Consider the following 25,676-nt stretch of genomic DNA (forward strand, 5'->3'; position numbering starts at 1 on the left):
TACAATCTACAGGTTTCAGCTGCAAGACAATTAAGGACCATAGGACCATAAGACATAGGAGTGGAAGTCAGGCCGTTCGGTCCATCACGTCCACTCCGCCATTTAATCATGGCTGATGGGAATTTCAACTCCACTTACCCACATTCTCCCCATAGCCCTTAATTCCTTGTGACATCAAGAATTTATCAATCTCTGCCTTGAAGACATTTAGCGTCCCACCTCCACTGCAATGAATTCCACAGGCCCACCGTTCTCTGGCTGAAGAAATGTCTCCGCATTTCTGTTCTGAATTTTAAGGCTGTGCCCATGGGTCCTAGTCTCCCCACCTAATGGAAACAATTTCTTAGCGTCCACCTTTCCAAGCCATGTATTATCTTATAAGTTTCTATTAGATCTCCCCTTAACCTTCTAAACTCCAATGAGTACAATCCCAGGATCCTCAGCCGTTCCTCGTATGTTAGACCTACCACTCCAGGGATCATCCGTGTGAATCTCCGCTGAACATCCTCCAGTGCCAGTATGTCCCTCCTGAGGTGTGGGGCCTAAAACTGGACACAGTACTCCAAATGTGGCCTAACTAGAGCTTTATAAAGTCTCAGTATGCTGCTTTTATATTCCAACCTCTTGAGATAAATGACAGCATTACATTCACTTTCTTAATCACGGATTCAACCTGCATGTTTACCTTTAGAGAATCCTCGACTAGCACTCCCAGGTCCCTTTGTACTTTGGCTTTATGAATTTTCTCACCTTTTAGAAAGTAGTCCATGCTTATATTCTTTTTTCCAAAGTGCAAGACCTCGCATTTGCTCACATTGAACTTCATCAGCCATTTCCTGGACCACTCTCCCAAACTGTCTAGATCCTTCTGCAGTCTCCCCACTTCCTCAGTACTACCTGCCTGTCCACCTATCTTCGTATCATTGGCAAAGTTCGCTAGAATGCCCCCAGTCCCTTCATCCAGATCATTAATACATAACGTGAACAGCTGCGGCCCCAACACTGAACTCTGTGAGACACTGCCTGTCACCGGCTGCCATTTTGAAAAAGAACCTCTTATCCAAACTCTCTGCCTTCTATCAGACAGTCAATCCTCAATCCATGCCAGTAGCTCACCTCGAATACCATGGGCCCTCACCTTACTCAGCAGCCTCCAGTGTGGCAGCTTATCAAAGGCCTTTTGGAAGTTTAGATAGACCACATCCACTGCGTTTCCCTGGTCTAACCTACTTGGCACCTCTTCAAAGAATTCTAGCAGGTTTGTCAGGCACGACCTCCCCTTATTAAATCCATGTTGACTTGTTCTAATCCGACCCTGCTCTTCCAAGAATTTAGAAACCTCATCCGTAATGATGGATTCTAGAATTTTACCAACAACCGAGGTTAGGCTAATTGGCCAAAAATTTTCCATCTTTTGTCTTGATCCTTTCTTGAGCAATGGGGTTACAACAGCTGTCTTCCAATCATCTGGGACTTTCCCTGACTCCAGTGACTTTTGAAAGATCTCAACCAATGCCTCCGCTATTTCCTCAGCCACCTCCCTCAGAACTCCAGGATGTAGCCCATCGGGGCCAGGAGATTTGTCAATTTTAAGACCTTTTAGCTTTTCTAGCACTATCTCTTTTGTAATGGCAACCATACTCAACTCAGCCCTCTGACTCCCTTTAATTGTTGGGATATTACTCATGTCTTCCACTGTGAAGATTGACGCAAAGTATTTATTAAGTTCTCCAGCTATTTCCTTATCTCCCATCACTAGCCTTCCAGCATCAGTTTGAAGTGGCCCAATGTCTACTTTTGTCTGTCGTTTGTTTCTTATGTATTGAAATAAACTTTTACTATCATTTCTAATATTACTGGCTAGCCTACTTTCATATTTGATCCTCTCCTTCCTTATTTCTCTCTTTGTTATCCTCTGTTTGTTTTTGTAGCCTTCCTAATCTTCTGATTTCCCAGTGCTCTTGGCCACTTTATAGGATCTCTCTTTTTCTTTGAACAGAAGTTTATTGTTTTCTCAATGATGTATTTACAAATGTTGTTTTATCTTTAAAGAAAAACCTTTATATTTATTTTCTGAACCATTTACTGTATTTATAAGTAAAAGGTTCAAGTTTAACAAAACTAGGTAAAGCTTTTTAGCCTGAAAGGCCAGCTAGGTGGTGGGATTTTGCTTCATATGTAATTGTCCTTTCTGTTTGTCTCTCTTCCAGTGATGAAAGTTTAAGGCTAGCAGATCTCTCATGGTATTTCTCAGAGTGTGACAGAGGGCATTCTATTTAATTGTTATTTTATGGCGTCCCAGGGATAACATCAGCACTGCTGATTTCCAATCACATTAATTAGTCAAATTCCATTGTACTAACTGGGATTTCAAGTCTCCACTTCTCTATATGTCTGTCATCATTGACTAGATGGCTGTTTAGTTCTGATATTCCATGTCATTGCCATCAAACCCTGCAACTTTAACATCCTGGAGACATGGTATCAATCTGCACCAAGACCAAGGCTGCAGGAGCATGCCACAGACTTTTTTTTGAAATCCATTCACGGGATGTGTGCAGAGCCAGCTGGGTCAGCATTTATTGTCTCCTTAGTTGCTCTTGAGAAGCTGATAGTGAGCTGCTTCTTGAACTGATGCGATCAACGTGCTGTGGGTAGATCTAGAACATTAAGGACAGAGTTTCTGGATTTTGACTGGCCAACACTGACAGAACCGCAATATATTTCCAAATCAGGAATGTGAGTGAATTGGAGGAGACCTGACAAGTGATGGTGTTTCCAGGCATCTACTGCCCATATCCTTTGAAGTGTTAGTCTTGTGGATTTGGGAAGGTGCTATCTAAGGAGCCTTGATGAATCTCTGCAGTGCATCATATAGTTGGTACACACTGTTGGTCCTGAGCATCGGTGATGGAGCATTTGGATGTTTTTGGATGTGATGCCAAATAAGCGGCTACTTTGTCCTGGATGGTGCCAAGCTTCTTGAGTGCTGTTAGACATATGTAAGCAATGGGAGAGTATTGTACAACACTGCTGACTTGTTTCTTGTAGATGATGACAGGCTTTGGGAAATCAGGAGTTGAGTTATTCACTACAGGTTTCTAAACCTTGAACTGTTCTTGTACCCATTTATTTGTATGACTAGTCTATCCAGCTTAGTTTCTAGTCAATGCTAATCCCCATGATGTTGGTAGTGGGGGATTCAATGATGAAAACACCACGGAATGTCAATGATTAAAATATTTCCTCTTGAAAATGGTCATTGCCTGACACGAGTGGTATGAATGTTACTTGCCACTTTACAGTCCATGTCTAGATGTTGGTTAAACCTGACTGCATTTGAACAGTGTATGAAGAGTGATGCATAGTTGTGAATGTTGAGCAATCATCAGTGAACATTCCCACTTCTGAGCTTTTAATGGAGGGAAGGTCATTGATTAAGCAGCTTAGAATGGTTGGACCAAGGACACAACCCTGAGCAACTCATGCATAAATGTCCTGGGCTGAGATGACTGACCACCAACAAACGTAGCCATTTTTCTTCAATCCACATATGTAATATGTTCAGGAGCTGAGTAACCCTGTTGAACCCAGAATGGATATCAGTGAACAGGTTATTGCTAAGCAAGTGTTTGTTGAGAGTGCTATTGATGACAGCTTCCACCACTTCACTAATGATTGAGAGTAGACTGTTGGGGTGGTAATTGGCTGGATTTGACTTGTCCTGCTTTTTATGTATAGGACAAATTAGGTAATTTTCCATGTTGTCTGGCAGATGCCAGTGTTGTAGCTCTACTGGAACTGCGTGGCTAGGGGAGTGGCAAGTTCTGGAGTACAGATCTTCAACACCATTTCCTTAATGTTATCAGGGCCCATGGCCTTTGCAGTATCCAGTGCCTCCAAATGTTTGTTGTTATTAAGTAGAGTAAATTGAATTGGCTGATAAATGGCATCTCTGTTGCTGGGGATGTTTGGAAGGGGGATCAAGTGGTCTGCCTCCATCGTTCCACCAATTACAAGGTGCAAGTCATGAGTGTGATGGAATACAAGGTGGATATATTAAAAAAAAGCATGCAGGATGAAATAGTCTGCTTGATCAGTTCTGCAATTCAACATCCTTCACTCCTTGCCCTAAATTGTCCAATGCTTATGGGACTAACTGTGCAATAGAATGTACTGTAACACTCATGAAGCCTTCTTCAGCAGCACCTCCTAATCTGCAACATCTGTGCCTTAGAAAGGCAAGGTATTATGGGATTAACATCACCTTTAAGGTCCTCTCCAAGTGACACACCATCTTAACTTGGTCAAATATCACCATTGCTTCATCACCTCAAATAGCATTGTGAGAGATTTCCAAGGGCAACTAATTGAAGTGACAAGAAATGCTGCCTTGTTAGTCACCCCATATCACAAGACTGGGGAAAAAAACTGAAAGTTAGATAGAGGCAATGTTACCAGAATGCATCCTATTGCTATGGGGAAATGATTTCAAATCCCATGAAGCAGTTGATTGAAATTAAATTGAATTGGGTAAAATGCCTGGAATAAAATACTTATCTCAATTACGGTGTTCTTATAATCACAGGATTTTAAAAAAGTAAAAGTCTGGTTCACTAAAGGCCTTTAATGAGGGACTTTGGTCGTCTCCAGTTGGCCTGGACTGCATGTGATGCTAATACCATCGCAATGTAGTTAACTATTACCTGCCATTGAAAAGGTTGTGCAAGCCCTTAAGTTGCACCAAACTGGTAAAGAAAGTTTGAATGAAGTTGGAAGGATCATACAGCTCAACTATCTGGAATCAATCTAAACTCTGGAAATGATAGAGGTACACACTACTCAATTAATCCTGCAGAGTCCTTTACCAACATTTAGGACTTATGCCAAAGTTAGGAGAACTATCCCCAGACCCATCGAGCAATAGCTTGACATAGTCATGCTTACTATCTATAATCAGAGTCGTAGATTCCTCCATTACCTTGGCTGGGCATAACCTATCCTTCTAACACCTGAGGTCCAGCACAGGAGTAAACAGACAGCAAGGAGTGACCTTGGTAGCCTTCAACACTGAGCTGTAATCCCAGGATGTCTGATTAATCCAGTTAAACAAAGGAAGGAAACAACTAATTACCACCTCCCATCTCTGTTAACTGATGAATAAATGATCTTTCTTGTTGAACACAATGTGGAGGAAGGTGACAAACACACAATGTACTGTGGATGAGAAATTTAATGTTGCTCCACTTCTGACTGCACTGAACAACTCCTGAAGGAGAGGTGTCCCTTGTTAAATTAAGAGACTGATATTATGGACAGTACTCTGGATGTAGCCTCACCAGTGTTGTATACAACTGAATCATAACCTCCCTATTTTTTGTATTAAATTTCCTTTGGGATAAATTATGGCAGTCTGTTAGCTTTCTTAATTTCTTGTTGTATCTACATACCTGCACAACCAAATGTGCATCAAACACCTCTGTAATCTCTCACCATTTGGATACTATACATCCTTTCATTCTTCTATTAAAATGAAAACAAAATCACACTTTCCCACATTAAACTGCATTTATATTTATATTTGTTTTGTGGCTTCCTTAATTCCTCTTCACAACATAGTTTTCTGTTTATCTTTGTGTCATGAAAAAATTGGGCAACTATACCTTCCATCAATTCATCCAAGTAATTTGCATAAATAATATGTAATAAATAATAGTTCTGGATACTACAGAACTTAAACATTTCTAAAAAGAGGCTCTAGTTTGAAGCTTTTTATCTTGCACTCACCAGAACCAGGATACATTAAACAGACTTGGAAAGGGTGCTGATTGAGTGAGAAAAGGGTGCTGATTGGTTGGGCCATTGGCATGGAAATAATGAGGGCCTCTCAGAAGGGCACAATAGTAATTACGGATGATTTGAACATGCATATTGATTGGAATAACCTATTTGATAAGAGTAGCCTCAAAGAAAGTTTCATAAATTATATGAGGGAATGTTTTTTAGAGCAACATTCATGAAGCCAACCAAAGAATTGACTATTTTAGATTTGGTATTCTGTAACAAGGAAGGATTGACAAATGGTCATGTGGTTGAGGATCCTCTTGGAAGGAGTGACTGCAACATGCTAGAGTTTCAAATTCAGATTGAAAGACAGAATCACATTTGAGAGTTTTAGCATGAGGCAAAGGTAATTATATAGGCCTGACGAAGTTGTTGGCCCAAGTGGACAGAAATATTAAATGGCAGGACAATTGAAAGACAGTGGCAAAGGTTTAGGGAGACACTAAATGCTTTTCAGTTAAAGAGGAAGAAAAATTGTAGAAAGGTAAAAAGTCATCCATGGCTTAACAAATGAGTCAAGGATAACATAAAGGCAAAAACAAGGGCATATCATATTGTAAAAGCTAATGGCATTCTGGAGGATTGGGAGAACTTTTAAACGCAAGCAAAGTGTTACTAAAAATGAAATTCAAAGAGCTAAAATAAACAAGGAGAAGAAACTAACATAAGAATTGATACCAAAAGCTTCTCTAAGTATATAAGACCGAAGGGACTAGTGAAAGTAAATGTTGGCCCTTCCGTGGACAAAATTAGTAAAGTGAAAGTGGCAAAGTCAGGAATGGCAAAGGCGCTAAAACTAATATTTTATCTCTGTTTTCACAGTGGGAAGGTGATAATTCCTTCTCAAAAAACTGCAGTTACTGCAGAGGAACTTGATGAAATTACTATAACTAGGGAGACGGTATTAAGTAAACTGATGGAATGAAAGGGCTGAATCGCCTAGTCTCGTTCTTAATTCCTGTTTTCCAATGGAGGTACAGCAAGAACAAGTAACTTTCCCTTAATTCTCAGAACAGAAAGATAGATTTGGCTTAATAAAGGCATTGCCACAGGGATGCATCAGAATTTAGCTGTCTCCATAACCCAGTTTTTAGAAAAAGTTGCATTATGTGCACAAATTCCTTCCATCTACATCAAACAAGGTCCTGAATATTATGTATGTAGCTTCTAGCATGTGTAAATGCATCATATTGCAAACCCAGTTGATGATCTTAAATTGGTTTCTGATCTTAAATTGGTTTCTGTTACAACCCAACATAATCTAGATTATTTTGAATTTTCTATTCCTTTCAATAAACATAACATTGTATTAATTTTCTTAATTACTTGCTGTATCTACGTACTAAGCTTTTGTGATTCATGGACCAGGACACTCAGGTCCATCTATATCTCAAAGCTCTGCAATCTCTCTCCATTTAGAAAGTATGTTTTCTTTATTCTTCCTGCCTAAATAGATAGTTTCACATTTTCCCACATTATGCTTCATTTGCTAGATCTTCACCCATTCCCTTAAACTGACGTTTTTTTCTTAAAGTAACCTGCTTAGATGTTCTTCACAATTTCACTTCCTACCTACATTGTCTCATCAGCAAATTTGGTGACTATTGCCTTCTGTCCTTTCAACCAGGACATTTACATAACTGTTGCAGTCCAGGCACTGATTTGTGTGGCACACCATGTGTTACGTTTTACCAAGCTAAAAAAGGTTTGTTTATGCTGACTCTGATTCCTGTTGACCAGCCAATCTTTGATCAACGCCCAAATGCTCCCCACTATGCCATGAGGTTTCACTTTCCACTGTAACCTTTGATGTGAAACTATATCGAATGCCTTCTGGAAATCTAGGGGGGAAAATGAGGACTCCAGGTGCTGGTGATCAGAGTCGAGAGTGTGGTGGTGGAAAAGCACAGCAGGTCAAGCAGCAGCCGACTGATGAAGCATCCCTTCATCAGTCCTGATGAAGGGCTGATGCCCGAAATGTCAATTCTCCTGCTCTTTGGATGCTGCCTGACCTGCTGTGTTTTTCCAGCACCACACTCTCGACTCTGGAAATCTAAATAGAGTATATCCACTAGTTCCTCTTTAACCAAAGTACATGTTACCTTCTCAAAGAATTCCAATAAATTGGTCAAACATAATTTCCCTTGCTATGAATCTATTTATGTAATCTTGAATATCCCTGTAAAGGTCTAAAACTGCACCTCTACTGTCCTATTCATTAACCTAATTTGCCTCTTTCCTGTGCTTTCATGCCCCCATGATGATGCTTATTCAATTTTAAAAATCATCTCAGAACCATTTTTCTTGCCTTAAAAATGAATGTAAAATTTAATCATCACGTGGTCACTGCTGCATAAGAGTGCTTTCACTGCAAGATATGTAACTGGCCCTATCTCATTGCACAATATCAGGTTTACTGTGGGCTGCTGTAAGAGGGGTCACTGGTCCTGAAATATTAACTCTGCTTTCTCTCTACAATTTAAGGTTTTTGTTTCTGATTTCCAGCATCCACAATTATTTGTTCTTATTGTATCGCCTGTTCTCTGCTTGGCTGCAGAACTTGCTAGTCTAAGAAACAATGCTGAAAACATTTTACAAACTCTTCATCTTGGCTTCCTTTGCCCATCGGACTTTTCCAGATTATATGTAAATTAAAATTACCTATGATTATCACCATACCATTCTGACAAGCTCTCATTACATCTTCCTTTATGCCCCCTACTCTACCCTGTGCTTGTTGTTGGAGTGAATCTTGCTTTTATCATTTCTCATCAGTACCCAAAAACAGTTTCTCATTCCTAGTGTTCTGAAGTTACTTCATGCCTCTCTATTGTGCTAATAACATCATTAACGAGCAATTCCTCGACATTTTTTCTAGCTTGCTTTCCTTACAAAACACCCAATTCTCTTCAATACTCAGGTACCAATCAATAATATCTTGCAGCCATGTCTCTGAACTAGCTACTAGTTCATATTTATGTATTTCAAATTGTACTCTCCGTTTATCTATTTTATTTTGAATGCTACGTGCATTCAGATACAGATTCTGTAATTTTATCTTTCTATATTTTTGTATCTTTCAGCATTATATGTTAATTTGCTCTTAGTTTCAAACTATATATCCCTTTCTGTCACCATTTCTTTATCATTTCCCATATTAATACCATTATCCTTTGTGTGACTCCACTCTTGCAATTACATCTTCTCAGACCTGATCCCTTGCTTCCACTATTTAGGTTGATATCCATGCTGTTTGCTTCAGTCTGTGGAGCACCAGAATACTGGACCCAGCAAGATTCAGAGACTCACTGTCATAACGATACAGATCCTACTTTCTTGAGAACTGTTGCCTTTACCCAATGGACTGAAACTCATTTACCCAACACAAGTCTTTAAGGCAAACATTCATTGCTCTAATCTGATTCACCTTGTACAAATTTGCATATGGCTCAGGTAATAATCCAGAGATTATGACCTTTGAAGTTCTGCTTCATAATTTGGTGCCAGCTCCTCATATGGACTATGTAGAACCTGCTTCTTTATTTGATTGTGTTGTTACCTCCATGAACCAGAATGGCTTGTTTCTTTCTGTAACTCTGAAGATGGACAAGGGAGATCCAGTAGATGTAGTGTACCTGGACTTTCAGAAAGCCTTTGATAAAGTCCCACATAGGAAGTTAGTGAGCAAAATTAGGGTGCATGGTATTGGGGGAAAAGTACTGACTTGAATTGAAAATTGGTTGGCTGACAGGAAACAAAGAGTACTGATAAATGGCTCCCTTTCGGAATGGCAGGTGGTGACCAGTGGGGTACCGCAGGGATCAGTGCTGGGACCGCAGCTTTTTTCAATATATATTAATGATATAGAAGATGTTATTAATAGTAATATTAGCAAATTTGCTGATGATACAAAGTTGGGCGACAGGATGAAATGCGAGGAGGATATTAGGAGATTACAGGGTGACCTGGACAGATTAGGTGAGTAGACAGATGCATGGCAGATGCAGTTCAATGTGGATAAATGTATGGTTATCCACTTTGGTGGCAAGAACAGCAAGACAGATTACTACCTAAATGGAGTCAAGTTAGGAAAAGGGGCAGTACAAAGAGATGTGGGTGCTCTTATACACCAGTAAATGAAGGCAAGCATGCAGGTACAGCAGGTAGTGAAGAAAACTAATAGCATGCTGGCCTTCATAACAAGAGGGATTGAGTATAGAAGCAAAGAGGTTATTCTGCAGCTGTACAGGGCCCTGGTGAGACCACACCTGGAATAATGTGTGAAGTTCTGATCTCCAAATTTGAGGAAAGACATTCTGGCTATTGAGGGAGTGCAGTGTGGGTTCACGAGGTCAATTACTGGAATGGCGGGACTATCTTATGTTGAAATATTGGAGCGGCTGGGCTTGTATACCCTTGAGTTTAGAAGACTGAGTGGGGATCTGATTGAGACGTATAAAATTATTAAAGGATTGGACACTCTGGAGGCAGGAAACATGTTTCCGCAGATGGGTGAGTCCTGAACCAGAGGGCACAGCTTAAAAATAAGGGGTAGGCCATTTAGGACAGAGATGGGGAGAAACTTCTTCACCCAGAGCGTGGTGGGTATGTGGAATGCTCTGCCCCAGAAGGCAGTGGAGGCCCAGTCTCTGGATTCATTTAAGAAAGAGTTAGATAGAGCTCTCAAGAATAGTGGAATCAAGGGTTATGGAGATAAGGCAGGAACAGGATACTGATTGAGGATGATCAGCCATGATCATAATGAATGGTGGTGCAGGCTTGAAGGGCAGAATGGCCTACTCCTGTACCTATTGTCTATTGTCTATTGTCTCTCTCCCACTGTATGTTCTTCTTTATTCCTGAGCAGATGTCCTAAACCCTGGCACTCAGCAGCGAATATAGCCATCCGAAGTCTCACTTTTTCCGACAGGGACTGATTTTGGTGTCCCCTGTAACCACCATGTTTCTTTTTTCTTCCCCAGCTTGAATAACATCAAATGCCACAGTGCCGTAGTCAGTTAGCTGATCCCCTCTGCTGCCCTCACTGCCATCCAAGCACATTGAAAGAATCTCAAACTTGCTGGACAATTGCAAAGACTGAAACTCTTATGCTCCTGAATCTGTATCCCCTTCCCTGCCTCATTTGTATTTGCACTCTTCTGTCCTTGAACACTGACTATATTTAGAAGAACCTATCCAGTGATTTAAATGCATAATGGTCTGTTTCTACATACCACTCAAATATAACTGAAAACTGTTAGCAATGACTGTTATTATTCCTTTTAAATGGACAGTGTTGTCTTGAATCCACACATGTGGAGTTAAATCCAGAAATCCAGTATTTGCTATCACTAGTTTTCTGCTTTTCTATAGTGTGCACTTACATAGAATGTACAACAGAAAACAGCACAGTACAGGCCATTCGGCCCTCGATGTTGTGCCCACCTTTTATCCTACTTAAAGATCAAACTAACCCACATACAGTCATTTTACAGCCAATCCAAGAGTTGCTTAAATGTTCCTAACATATCTGACTCTACTACCACCACTGGCAGAGCATTCCATGCACCCACCACTCTCTGTGTAAAGAACCTACCTCTGACATCTTCCTTAAAATTTCCTCCAATCAACTTAAAGTTATGCCTCCTCGTGATAGCCATTTCTTTTCTGGGTAAAAATATCCATTCACTCTATCTATGCCTCTCATCTTCATTACCTCTATCAAGTAACCTCTCATCCTTCTTCTTTCCAATGAGAAAAGCCCTTGCTCCATCAACCCTTCTTCATAAGATATGCCCTCCAGTCCAGGCAGCATCCTGGGAAATCTCCTCTGCAGCTTCCCTAAAGCTTCCGCATCTTTCATATCATGAGGCAACAGAACTGAACACGATATTCCAAATGTGGTCTAACCAGGGCTTTATAGAGCTGCAACATAACCTTGTGGGTATTAAACTCAATCCCCCCCGAATGAAAGCCAACACACCATACACCTTCTTAAAAGCCCTATCAACTTTGGATGGCAACTTTGAGGGATCAATGGATGTGGACCTCAAGATCCCTTTGTTCCTCCACACTGCTAAGAATCCTGCCTTTATTCCTGTATTCTGGTTTCAAAATTGATGTTCTAAGATTAATCACTTCACACTTTTCCATGTTGACCTCCATCTTCCACTTTTCAGCCCAGTTATGCACTCTGTCAATGTCTCGTTGCAACTTACAACAGCCCTCCACATTATCCACTACTCCACCAACCTTTGTGTCATCAGCAAACATACTAACACACCCTTCCACTTCCTCATCCAAGTCATTTATAAAAATCACAAAGAGCAGAGATCCCTCAACAGAATCCCTGCAGAACACCACTGGTCACTGTGCTCCAGGCTGAATACTTTCCATCTAATACCACCCTCTGCCTTCTGTGGGCTAGCCAGTTCTGTATCTAGACAGCCATATTTCTCTGTATCCCATGCCTCCTTACTTTCTGAATGAGCCTATCATGGGGAACCTTATCAAATGCCTTGCTAATACCCATGTGCACCACATCCACTGCACTAACTTCATCAAAGTGTTTTGTCTAATCTTCAAAAAATTCAATAAGACTTGTGAGGCATGACCTGCTCCTCACGCTGACTATCTCTAATCAAATTGTGGTTTTCAAAGTAATCATAAATCCTGTCTTTCAGAATCCTCTCCAATAATTTGCCCACCACCGACATAAGTCTGATTGAGGTGTAATTCCCAGTATTACCCCTATTCCCTTTCTTGAACAAGGGAATAACATTTACTACCCTCCAGTCATCTGGCACTACTGCAGTGGACAGTGAGGACGCAAAGATCATCGCCAAAGGCACAGGAATCTCTTCCTTCACTTCCTGTAGTAACCTCGGGTATATCCTGTCTGGTTCAAGGAACTATTTTATCCTTATATTTTTCAAAATTTCCAGCACACCCTCCTCTTTAACACCAACCTGTTTGAGCATATCAGCCTGTTTCACGCTGTCTTCAAAAACGTCAAGGTCTCTCTCAATAGTGAATACTGAAACAAAGTATTCATTAAGGACCTCCTCTACCTCCTCTGGCTCCAGGTTCAAATTCCTTCCACTATCCCTGATCAGCCCTGCCCTCAGTCTGGTCATCCTCTTGTTCCTCAAATAAGTGTAGAATGCCTTTAGTTTTTCCTTAATCCTACCCGCTAAAGTTTTCACATGCCCCCTTCTAACTCTCCTAAATCCATTCTTCAGTTCCTTCCTGACTACTTTATAACCCTCTACAGCCCTGTCTGATCCTTGCCTCCTCAACCTTAAGTAAGCTTCCTCTTTCTCCTGACTAGACGTTCTACATACCTTGTCATGCAAGGTTCCTTCACCCTACCATCCCTTCCTTGCCTCACTAGGACAAACCTATCCAGCACTATCAACAAGTACTCCCTAAAACAACCTCCACATTTCTGTCGTGCGTTTCCCTGAGAACATCTGTAACCAATTTAGGAACCCCAATTCCTGCCTAATACCATTGTAAATTCCTCTCCTTCAATTAAATATTTTCAATACAGTCTGCCCCTATCCCTCTTCATGACTATAGTGAAAGTCAGGGAGTCATGATCATTATCACTCAAATGTTCTCCCACTGAGAGATCTGACACCTAGCCTCGTTCATTGCCAAGCATCAAATCCAATATGGCCTCCCTTCTAGTCAGCATATTTACATATTGAGTCAGGAATTCTTCCTCAACACCTGGCAAAAACTGCTCCATCCAAACTATTTGAACTAAGGATGTTCCAATCATTATTAGGAAGTTAAAGTCAAACATGACCAGAACCCTATTACTTCTGCACCTTTCCAAAATCTGCTTCCCAATCTGCACCTCTATGTCTCTGTTGCTGTTAGAGTGGTCTGTAGAAAACTCCCAATAAAGTGACTGCTCCTTTCCTGTTTCTGGCTTCCACCCAAACTGACTCTGTAGACAAATCCTCCTCGATGACTTCCCTTTCTGTATCTGTGATAGTATCCCTGATTAGCGATGCCACTCCCCCACCTCTTTTACCTCCTCTACTATTTCTTTTGAAACATCTAAATCCTGGAACACCCAACAACCATTCCTGCCCCTGTGATATCCAAGTCTCTGTAATGGCCACAACATCATAGTTCCAAGTACTGCTCCATGCTCTAAGTTCATCATCTTTATTCCTGATACTTTTTGTATTACAGTAGACACACTTCAACCCATCACACTGACTGCAACTTTGCCCTATCAACCATCTATCTCTTCTCATAGGCCCTCTACACTCTGTGTTTGGCTGTTCACTAGCTACCTCATCCTTAGATTCATAGCTCCAGTTCCTACCCCCTACCAAGCTAGTTTAAACCCTCTTGAAGAGCTCTAGCAAACCTCCTGCCCAGGATATTGGTGCCCCTTCAGTTCAGGTGCAGCTCATCCTTCTTGTACAGGTCACACATTCCCCAGAAGGTATCCCAATGAACCACGTATCTGAAGTCCTCTCTCCTACGCTAGCTCTGCAGCCACATGTTCATCTGCATTCAGTCTCTGTTACTAGCCTCACTAGCCCATGGCACTGACATTTAATCTAAATTCAGTAAAAGGAAAGAAGGCAATAAATTTTTGTGGGAAAATCAAAGTCAGCAGAGACTCCCATTGTCTCATTTCTTACAGTAAAATCTGGGCCATTATTATTCCGTGTAAGAAATTCTGGTTAATTCAATAGTTCTGTTTTATGTATGGACTATTCATCAGCCAAGTCAATGTGTATAAATCAGGATGTATGTTAGCTGAAAATGAAAGCCACGTTTATCCTTGTTGGGAGCTGGCAGACCGACACTGGTACCAGTACAGCATCTTTCAGTATTTACATTACAACTGATTCTTTACATTCAGGGGCATAATCACAGACAAAAAGTAGTAATATCATTGAATGTTCCCCTGGCTGATGATAGCTAGAAATGGGAAAGGACCCCAACCATGTGTGACAGTTTTTCAAAGCATAGTATAAATACACTTTTAAAAGAAGTACTCATTCCATAGATAGAATCATTGTTCTCTGTTCTTTCCAAATAACTCTTTTCATTAATGAGAAAAGATGGCAATGTTTCAGTTTATTAAATCAATGCATTCTGAGTATTTGGATTTAGAGCAGTTTACAATTTAACAATATCCAAAGTGCTCCTCTCTGTTCAAGGAAATTGTACTCACTACATAATACAATGAATGTGAATTCACATGTAAGGTAATATAGATTTAAGAAGAAATGGTGAAGTTAACTACTTAAAGCCAGTTAATTTCGACCAGAAGGAAATGATCTAATGTCTTTACAAATCTCTTTTCTTATTTAGGCCGAACCTTACATGGCGAGATGTGCAGCACCTTATCGTTCGAACCTGTAAAATTTCTGACCCTTTGAGCAAAGACTGGAAGATTAATGGAGGAGGTTATCACATTCACCACAAGTAAGAAACCAATGGTAGAAGGTATTTTTAACAGCAGTGTCTCCTTCACATAAAGAATAAGATTTGGCTGATGGAGTTGAGATGAAGAGGGAGAGAAAAAAGTAATTTCAGGTAATGCAGGATCACAGAGCTTGATCAGAAAATAAAAGTAAATCTAACCAGTTACTTGAGCCAACTTGAAGCATGATAACTTTACAATATTTTTCTCTCTTTATTTAAAATATTCTCTTCTTCTGAAAATATCTTGGACGGATCCTCCAATTCCTAATCCAACACAGATATTCCCATTGAATTTAGAGTTTTCAGTTTTTCATAATCCTGAAACTGTTTTCTGCAACTGAATTGGGATTATTTTTGTCTGCATAATTATTTATGCACATGTTTCAGTTTAGTGACAAGAACTGACTAGTTTATATTGATTTGTTAGGTGTGTTTCATTGCCTATGGGCTAAACAATGAAAGATTGGAATTTAGATATCTAATATAAACAGAAAGTTGCCCTATTATCACAGAAATATCATACCAGTCATTCGTGGTACCAGAACTGAAATGTAAGAATCTTGTTACTGTGATTTACTGTTCATAAACTCACTATGTTCACAATGTACATAATATGACTCACTGTAGTACCTAACTGCCTGACACCTTCTGGGTATTTAGAAGTTTCAAGCACTGAGGTTTTTAATTTATTTTCCAAGTTTCTGCTTTGAGGAAACAATTGAGGATGTTTCTATCTAAAAACAATATCCATTGTTAAGAGAGAAGTAGAGTCTTTCGTCTGGTGGACATTATTATAAATGTATTAGTTCAATAGGACAGAATTTTACAATAAGACAAGATGAAGCCATTTGACCCTTTGCTTTTGTATTGTCTGGTTGAAAGGGCTATTAAATTGATCCCAGTCATCTGTTATTTTCTCATAATATTGACAATGTTCCAGCAACTTAGCCAAGCTGTTTTCTCAGTTATTATTGTACCTTCTTTTGTCAGCCTTTCAAGTAGTGCAACCCAGATCACAAGAAGTGACTGCAGAGAAAAATGTTTCCATGAATCACCTTTGGTTAATTTGCCAGTTTTAGATCTGTGTGCTATGGTTGGCAATTCTTATGCATCTGGAAACAGTTTAATCTTATGTCTTCTCAAAAAGCCCTTTGTAGTTTTGAACAAATCTAATCTTTCCTGAGCCTTCTCATCTAATAAATAGGCCAATTTCTTTAGTGGCCCCACAGACTGAAGTTATGCATCCTTTATATGTTTCTTGTAAAACTACTCTCAGAGAGGATGTAGGGTAGTTTTACTAGAAAGGTATAGAGAGGTTAACATTCTTCCTAAAATTGGATGTCCAAAATTAGCCATGATACTCCAGCTATGGCCTAACCAGTATTTTATAACACACTATGCCATAATATCGCATAACATCCTTGCTTTTGTGCTCCATTTACACAACCATGGAATCTGTTACAAATGCCTTTGTAACGGTTTTTGCAACAAGTTCTGGCATTTTCAAAGTGTACCTGTGTACCTTAAACCCATACCTCTCTGCCACAGACCTTTTAAAATGGTTTAAAAGAGTTGTAAAAAATTTTGCTGTATTAAATTTATTTGTCTTGTGTCTGCCTATTTCATATTTGTTCTCCTGAACTCTGCTCTTGACTTTGTCTCTCTTTAGTACATATCTGAACCTGATGTCATCCACAAACTTTAGTGTCATGCCATGTACACCCAAGTAAAGATTGTTAATATATATCAAAAACAGCGGTGGTTCCTATTTTGATGCCTAGGAGACACCACTTCATACAGCTCCAGTCTAGAAAAAAACAGTCCACCATTGTTCTTTCCTTTCTGATAGCTATTTTTGTACTCATGACACTGCCCTTTCAATTCCATAGATTTTAGTTTTCATAACAATTTAATTATGAGGTAAGTTATCAAATATATTTTTAAAGATGGGCTACAGAATAACAATTGGTGCTCTCATCAGTTCTGTCTGTTCTTTCTTCAAAAAAGTCAATCATGTCAGTCAATTATGATTTGTTTTTGACAATTCTGCACTGGAGTTCATTTATTATCCCATATTTTATCAGGTCCCAATGAATTTTTATTGATTTAATTGTTTCCAGATCATTGATGTTTTCGTTGACTGGCATGCAGTTGCCAGGTTTATCCCCTTCCCTCTTTCTGAGCATCAATGTAAAATTATTGATCTTCCATTCAATTGGAGGAACACTGCCCTGTTGAAGAAGGATTGTAAGGTTGTGGCCAGACCTTCCCTGATTTCCAACTTTAGTTTACTTAGCCATCTAGAATGCATCCCAGGCAGATGGGTGATTTTTCTCCCTTGAGTGCTACCAATCTTCATAGTACCACATTTTTCGATATTTTATCCTAGATGCTTTCTCCAATATCACCTCCATGATACCACCTACTATGACATTGGCAGAATCCTCTTCTTTAGTACAAACAGATACAAAGTACTAATTTAGTATCCTAACCATGCTTTCTAACTTGACAAGAAGATGGTCCCTGTTGGCAAACGTCACAAATGTGTCATGTTTTCTACGGTTGGTTTGATCACTACCCATTTGGACTTGTTTGTTTTCCTAGAAAGAAGCTTATTGTTTGTTTTGAACAAGCATTAATCTCAGTCTTAGTTGTTCATGATACTGCCACCATGATGACATAATCAACTTTTGAATTTGAACAGCACAATTCTGTGATTAATATACTTTGCTGAGCTGATAGATAGTCACACTATAACATCTCGATCACCGTGTCTGTTTTGAAACACGATTCCAATCTTACAGAGTTACTGAAACAGAGTTTGGTCCATTGCTACTGAGAAAACATTAATCCAAACACATACACATCTTCCTTCAGTCACAGAAACACCAAGACTAGTGACCTTGCTAGTCATCCTGTAACCATTAATGTTTTCAACAAGGCAAGCTTCAAGTCTTTCTTTTGACTTTAATTTCATTTCAAATAACCCAACAAACTCTAGGTTAATGTCTATTCCTATAAAGAAATAATTATTAAAACTGCACTGTGGTTGATTTAAGCGGTGTCTGTAACTTTTCACTTTATAAATATAAAGCTGAGCAAGCATTGACTTCAGTTCTATCTTTCACCAGCTGGATTTTGAGATTAGGACATGATAGCAAAGAATGATTGCCCAAAGACAAAATTTGGAGATTGAGAAGAACTCAGAAGGAAAACTATACTCTTTGAAGTTATTTTGAGTAATGATGGAAAGTAAATGTAAATTTTGGGATTATTTTCAGGTATTCTTCGAGTCTAAACCATAAGACCAGTGGAAGAATGAAATAGATAGGTGAACCTAGGTTACATACTGCCAAAGAGGAAGTTAGATGGGATTTTCGTATTGTCACCTCCAATCAAAAATAAAATCATAAATTCAGTATTTTGTAAGCTGAAAGGCCAACAGTTTAGATTTTCTATTTGATTTCCTGAATGTAATTTATAAGTAAAATTATCGATTAAATATCAAAGAGGTACAGTCAGACATTTTGATATATTTCATGATTATTCAGTGTAAGAGCACAATATGTTATTGAACAGATTGAATATAAGATTGAAAGAATTCAATTTAGAGATTCCTGGTTCAGTACTGGCATTTAAATTGCAAGATTGTGTCGATGTTCATTATGTACACAGACTCCTGTTTCAAAGCGATGTTCAGTTCTCTGATAAACTGCCTGTTGGGTCAGCTGTCTGCAGACTTGAAAATCTCATGGGTAAATAGTTATTTCCTGCAGTCTGGTGGAACAAATGGGACATTCTATAGTGACAGAAAAAATAGAGGGTTCAATGATTACAGATTTTAAAATTGTCCAAATGCTGGATGCAGGCATCACTACAATGGAAGAGTTACAGACAAGCAGAATGAGGATGGAACTACCTTTTAACAGATCTGGCTATTACAGCAGGAAGAAACTGGAACAGCAACAATAAGCAAATAGTGATAGTAAGAGCAAGTCCAACAACCAATGGATCAGATCTAAGCTCTTCAGTCCTGCTCCATCCAGTAGTGAGTGAATAATGGTGGACAAGTAAACAATTCCACGGAGGAGGAGGCTCCTCAAGTATAACTACTTTCAATGATGGAAGAGCCCAACAGATCAGTGAGAAAAAAGATAAAGGTGAAAAGTTCGCAGCAATCTTCAACCAGAAGTGCTGAGTTGATTACTCATCTTAGACACCTCAAGTGACATTATAGATGCCAATCTTCGCCCAATTTGATTCCCTCCACTTGATATCATGGTTGAAGGCACTGAATACTGTAAAGGCTGTGGGCCCTGACAATATTCCAGAAATAGTGCTGATGACTCGTACTCCAGAGCTTGCTGCTCCCCTAGCCATGAACTTTGAGCACAGTTCCAACACTGGCATCTATCCGACAATGTGGAAAATTGCCCAATTATGTCCTGTTAACAAAAAGCAAGCCAAATCCAACTTGGCTAATTACCACCCATCAGTCTACCCTTGATCATCAGGAAAGTGGTGGAAGGTGTTGTGAACATGACTGTTCAACAGAGACCTGCTCAACAATAACCTGCTCAGTGACACCCAATTTGGGTTCCGTCAGAGCCACTCAGCTCTTGGCCTCATTACAGCCTTGATTCAAACATGGACAAAAAAGCTGAATGCCAGAGGTGAAGTGAGAGTGACAAACGTTGACATCAAGGCCGCAGTTCACTAAGTATAGCACCAAGAAGCCCTCACAAAACAGAAAATCAAATTCTACCCTTGATGGCGTTTTACTTGGCACATACAAAAATTATTGAAGTTGTTGGAGGTCAGCCTTCTCATTTCCTGGATATCTCTACAAAAGTTCCTCCCGTAGTGTCTGGGGCCCAACCATCTTCAGCTACTTCTTCAGTGACTTTCCTTTCATCATAAGGTCAAAAATAAAGATATTCACCAATGATTGCACTATTTTTAACGATGCAGATACTGAAGCAGTCCATGTTCAAATACAAAAGGTCTGGGCAATATCCAGGCTTGAGTTGACAAGTGAAAAGTGACATTCATGCCACACAAATATGAGACCATCTCCAAAAAGAGACAATGGCATTAACCATCAATTAATTCCCTACCATCAACATACTTGGGGTTATGATTGACCAGGAACTCAACTGGGATCACCACATAAATTCAATGACTACAACAGCCGGACAGAGGCTAAATACTGCAGTGAGTAACTCACCTCCTGACTCCCCAACGTTCACTACCACCTTTTCAACAGCAACAAGGGACAGGCAACAAATGCAGGCCAGTCAGAGACATCCACTTAGAGTCATAGAGTCATAGAGGTATACAGCATGGAAACAGACCCTTCGGTCCAAACCGTCCATGCTGACCAGATATCCCAACTCAATCTAGTCCCACCTGCCAGCACCCGACCCATGTCCCTCCAAACCCTTCCTATTCATATATCCATCCAAATGCCTCTTAAATGTTGCAATTGTACCAGCCTCCACCACTTCCTCTGACAGCACATTCCATACACATACCACCCTCTGTGTGAAAAAGTTGCTCCTTAGGTCTCTTTCATATCTTTTCCCTCTCACCCTAAACCTATGCCCTCTAGTTCTGGACTCCCCGGCCCCAGGGAAAAGACTTTGTCTATTTATCCTATCCATGCCCCTCATAATATTGTAAACCTCTATGAGGTCACCCCTCAGCCTCCAACGCTCCAGGGAAAACAGCCCCTAGGCCTGTTCAGCCTCTCCCTATCGTTCAAATCCTCCAACCTTGGCAACATTCTTGCAAATCTCTTCTGAACTGTTGCAAGTTTCACAACATCTTTCCAGTAGGAAGGAGACCAGAATTGCATGCGATATTCCAACAGTGGCCTAACCAATGTCCTGTACAGCCGCAACATGACCTCCCAATTCCTGTACTCAATACTCTGACCAATAATCTCCTATGAGTGAATGAAAAAATACACAAATTTCAGAAATTCCTAAAAAATAGTAGTTAATATGTGCCTCAGGTGTGACTCTAAATACCATTTTACATTTAACTGTGCAACGCTGAAAAACAGGGTCCACCAAAGACTCATTCAATTCTGAGGCTGAAGATAACGATGAATCTGAATGAAATGTATTGGTCACAAAACAGTTTTAGAATAGTGTTAGTCGGGGACACATTCAATTCTGTTGCACTTATACAAAAGGTTGGTTAAAACATTGTCTGGATTCACTAAGAAGTGAGGATTGACACAGAGTTAGGGTGGAATTCACTTTAGGTCTGTTTATGACAAAACATTGAACTTAATGAAGAGAGTTGTAACTCCATCCAAATTAGCTGGAGTAAATCACTTGATCAGTATTTATGTAGTCTTCATGAAATACGTATCCTGTTTAATGAATATTGATGCAAAATGTACAAACAAAAGTTGATATGAAGCATGATGAAGCAACTGTCTTTGGAAAGCCAATGTCTGTACAGTTTATTTAGTCAGGATAATATTTTATCCACTTCACTAAACTTGATTTCTCTTGACACAGCGTTAGACAATTATAAATTGTTTTGGGTGATAAGAATTGAAAAATGAAAGAAAAACTTATTCAAAATTTCCCAAAGCTCCTCGCAGCCAATCACGTACCTGTGAAGTAGCCAATGTAATTACCTTATTTGTACACAGCAAGATCCTACAGAGTAGCTGATCTAACTGACCAGAAGAATTGGTTTTATAGATTGGGAGTGGTGGGTGTAGTTGCCAGGTCTCCAGAATTTTTTTCAAAATTGCTAATTGAAGCAGATGGACCAAAACAAAGTTTCATCGAGGAAGGTACGGAAACAGAAGAGTGAAGTCAACGTGTTGGAAGTAACAGGGTAAAAAATAGCTGAAAATGTGTTGCTGGTTAAAGCACAGCAGGGTAAAAAATGAGGTCTGCAGATGCTGGAGATCACAGCTGAAAATGTGTTGCTGGTTAAAGCACAGCAGGTTAGGCAGCATCCAAGGAATAAGAAGTTCCTGATGAAGGGCTTATGCCTGAAACGTCGAATTTCCTGTTCCTTGGATGCTGCCTGGCCTGCTGCGCTTTAACCAGCAACACATTTTCAGCTATTACTGATGAAGGGCTTATGCCCGAAACGTCGAATTTCCTGTTCCTTGGATGCTGCCTGGCCTGCTGCGCTTTAACCAGCAACACATTTTCAGCTGTTGGAAGTAACACCAAAACACTAAAAACTCAAAACAGAAACAGAAAATGCTGGAAAAGCTCAGCCGGTCTGGCAGCAGCTGTGGAGAGAAATGGAGTTAAGGTTTTGGGTCTAGTGACCCTTCTTTAGAACTTAAAACCCAACTACTCAACCCTTAAAGCGCCTCATCTCCTGCGTGTGACAGATCATGTCCATTTCAGATGCTATCAGACTGCATTAGAAATTACTCATCCTTGAACCTGTGGAACTGACTAAAAGTGACACTTAGGACAAATCAATTTGTATAGCGAAATAGACGATGACTGGACTTGGACCACTCTGCCTTTCAAGATTGCTCCACCAGTTGATATAATCATGGCTGATCCTCTCTCTCAATGCCACATTCCTGCTTTCTCCCCATATCCCTTGATGCCTTTAAAATCTAAACATTAACCCATTTCCTTCTTGACATATACAATGACTTGGCTTCCACAGATTTACTACGCTTTGAGTGAAAAAAAACTCTCATATCGGTTCTAAATGATCTAACTGGTATTCTTACATGGCGTATCCTTGTTCTAGAACACCCCCCCCCCCGGACTACGAAAACATTTTCCCTCTGCATCTAGTCTGTCCAGCCCACTCGAAATTTGTGTTTCAGCTGGTCCCTGCTCATTTTTCTGAATTCAAATCAATACAGACCAGGTGGAACCTACCTCTCCTCAAAAAACAGTCCTGCCAACCATGCTTTCTAATGAAGGGAGACCAAAAGTGTAAGCAATACGCAAGTAGTCTTTCCACAATCCTGCGTAACTGTACTATGGCATCTCTAGTTAGGAATTGATGTCCTCTGGCAATGAGACCAATAATTCACTTTCCCTTCTAATTGCTTGCTACATCTGCCTATCTGCTTTCATTTCCTGGTGTACAAGGACACCTCGATCCATACTTCCCAATTTAAATGATACTCTTCTGTTTCTCAATAACAATACATGTAACTTCACATTTAGCCATACACTCACACATGCTCACTCAGCTTGTCTTTAATTACCTTGAAACTTCTTTGCGTCCTTCTCACAACCACAATCCCACCTAGATTTGTGTCATCAGCAAACTTAAAAATGTTCCCTAATTCAAATCACTTTCCTTTAAACTAAATTTGATTTTTTTTATGTGTTGCTGTCACTATCCCCTAGAGGATGCATAACTACAATCTACCTCACTTCACATCACTAGATCTAAGATAGCTTGTATCTGGATGGGTTCTGCAATGTATTGTTCTAAGAAACAATCCTGATCTGCTCTATAAATTTGTGCTTGTCATTGTCCAACATCATCCTGTCTCCTAAATCATACTGAGTCCTGTTCAGCTTTCTCCTCTACATAATGAACTGCAAACGAACCAGAACCACCAACTCCTCGAATTTAAACTTATCTTTTTAATCAAGACCTTCCAAGGTCTTTTGGATACCATGATAAAGAGCACACCCCATTGTAAAATGTGTGAAGGCATTGCCACTGGCTCCATGATCGTATGTTGTGTCCTGAAACTCGTCAAACTAAGGTAGAGTTGCTGGGAAAGAAAGTCTTCACTTTTTTACTTAACTTTGAATATTGTAGATATTTTTGACTATTAATCTTTGTGTTGCATCTAGACAAAGTAGTTGAAGATATTTAAAGAAGGTTTTGTTTTAATATTGAACATCACCTGATTGGAAGAGGGACTGTGCTTCCTATTCTGAAACTTTTAAGTACAATGGACTGGATTTTTCCATTGGCAAAATCTGCAAATGAAAGTGGAGTGGATTGACCATAAATTTAAAATCCCCAACCAAAAAAGAAGTCATGCTGTTTAGACCTGTGCAAAAAATGTGACAGATAATTTTTTTAATGTACATTCAAGGCTGAACTTTTGGTTCAGCCTTTTGAATACCTAAATTTCTCTAGATTTGTGGTCTTCAATGTGATAGCCAAGTTCTTAAAGTCTGTGCAAACACTTCAGGTCAATCAGTTCATGAAGCTGTTGGGAAGGTTGATTCTTTTTGTTAGGTAAGTTTAAAAGTTGTTGCTAACTTTGAATGTCATAATTAGACATTGTATAACATGTATTTTTTTTTAAGGCAGTGATTGACCATAGGACTCTTTCCTTTAAATCTAAGTGACCAGTAAATTGATCAAAAATTGTGTAAATATTTGGTGTCTCGAGTACTTTTTTTCCACTGAATAAATGTCTTTTATGAATTCAACAGTTTTGAGAATTGATATAAATGTATTGTTTGGATTCTATGCTTTAATTTTTGCATTATGATGAAAATTTTCATGTAATTGATTGTATGTTTAGTTTTATAGTTTTTGCGGTTGGAAGTGATGGATTTTCTGTGTTATTAACTTGTCAGTATTTCGGTAGCCATGGTGATTTCTTTTAAAAACGGTGTTTGAGGTCTGGCTTTAGAGTGAATGGGCTTTGTTCAGTACAGCAGACTTGCATTCATATTAGATTGTTTGCAAATCAACATGATAAATAATGGGCCTCAAAATTTGTTGGACAGTTTTGAATTTTTTTTAAGTTTGAAGGAAATGCTCACACCTGACAGATATTAACATTTAACTTTGAATGGGACAATCCTTGGAAGTACTTTGAAGAGAATGGCTGTGAAGAAAAGTGCACATGAGAAGGGAAGGATATATTTTGTACCTTAGAATAAAGAGTTGTTTAGTTCCAGACCAGAAGTGTTGGGACAAAGCCCTGAAGAGGCGATGTAAACCTGAGTATATTTAAACAAGTGTCTGATAGCTCCAGGAAGAGGTGATCTGCAGTTCCAGTCTAAAAGTTAAAGTCACAAATGATCTAAATTTACCAAGGTGTTAGATACAGGCACGTAATAAATGAGTGGTCTTCTGAGGATTTTTCTAATGATATTAATCTGTTTTGTTTCTTTTTACTTTTTAAAAAAGCTTTGTGATTAATTGAATTATTATTTATTGAGCTAAAAAATCTTTGAATTTATATTATAAATAGATAGCTTGAATTATTCTTTTCTGGCATTATTTATTGTGTAATAAACATGTATTTTATTGTTATAGCATTAAGTTCTTATGCTTTAGCTAGAGATCCCCTCATTAAAAACAATATCCAGACTGTGATATATCAGATTGTATTCCTGTTAGGGATCTGATATATCCATTGATACCTTCTACTG

General features: G+C 39.4%; 1 protein-coding gene across 1 annotated transcript in view; it reads left to right on the top strand.

The window, feature by feature from the left end:
* The window catches only part of LOC132816742 (PC3-like endoprotease variant B), an 876,366-nt gene that overhangs the window by 625,288 nt on the left and 225,402 nt on the right, over positions 1-25,676 (top strand). The window contains exon 13 of the mRNA XM_060826651.1: positions 15,193-15,306. Coding sequence (XP_060682634.1) covers positions 15,193-15,306 — 114 coding nt within the window. The remainder of the gene's footprint in view (positions 1-15,192; positions 15,307-25,676) is intronic.

Source organism: Hemiscyllium ocellatum, chromosome 6 (genome assembly GCF_020745735.1).
Source record: "Hemiscyllium ocellatum isolate sHemOce1 chromosome 6, sHemOce1.pat.X.cur, whole genome shotgun sequence".
NCBI classification, from domain to species: domain Eukaryota; kingdom Metazoa; phylum Chordata; class Chondrichthyes; order Orectolobiformes; family Hemiscylliidae; genus Hemiscyllium; species Hemiscyllium ocellatum.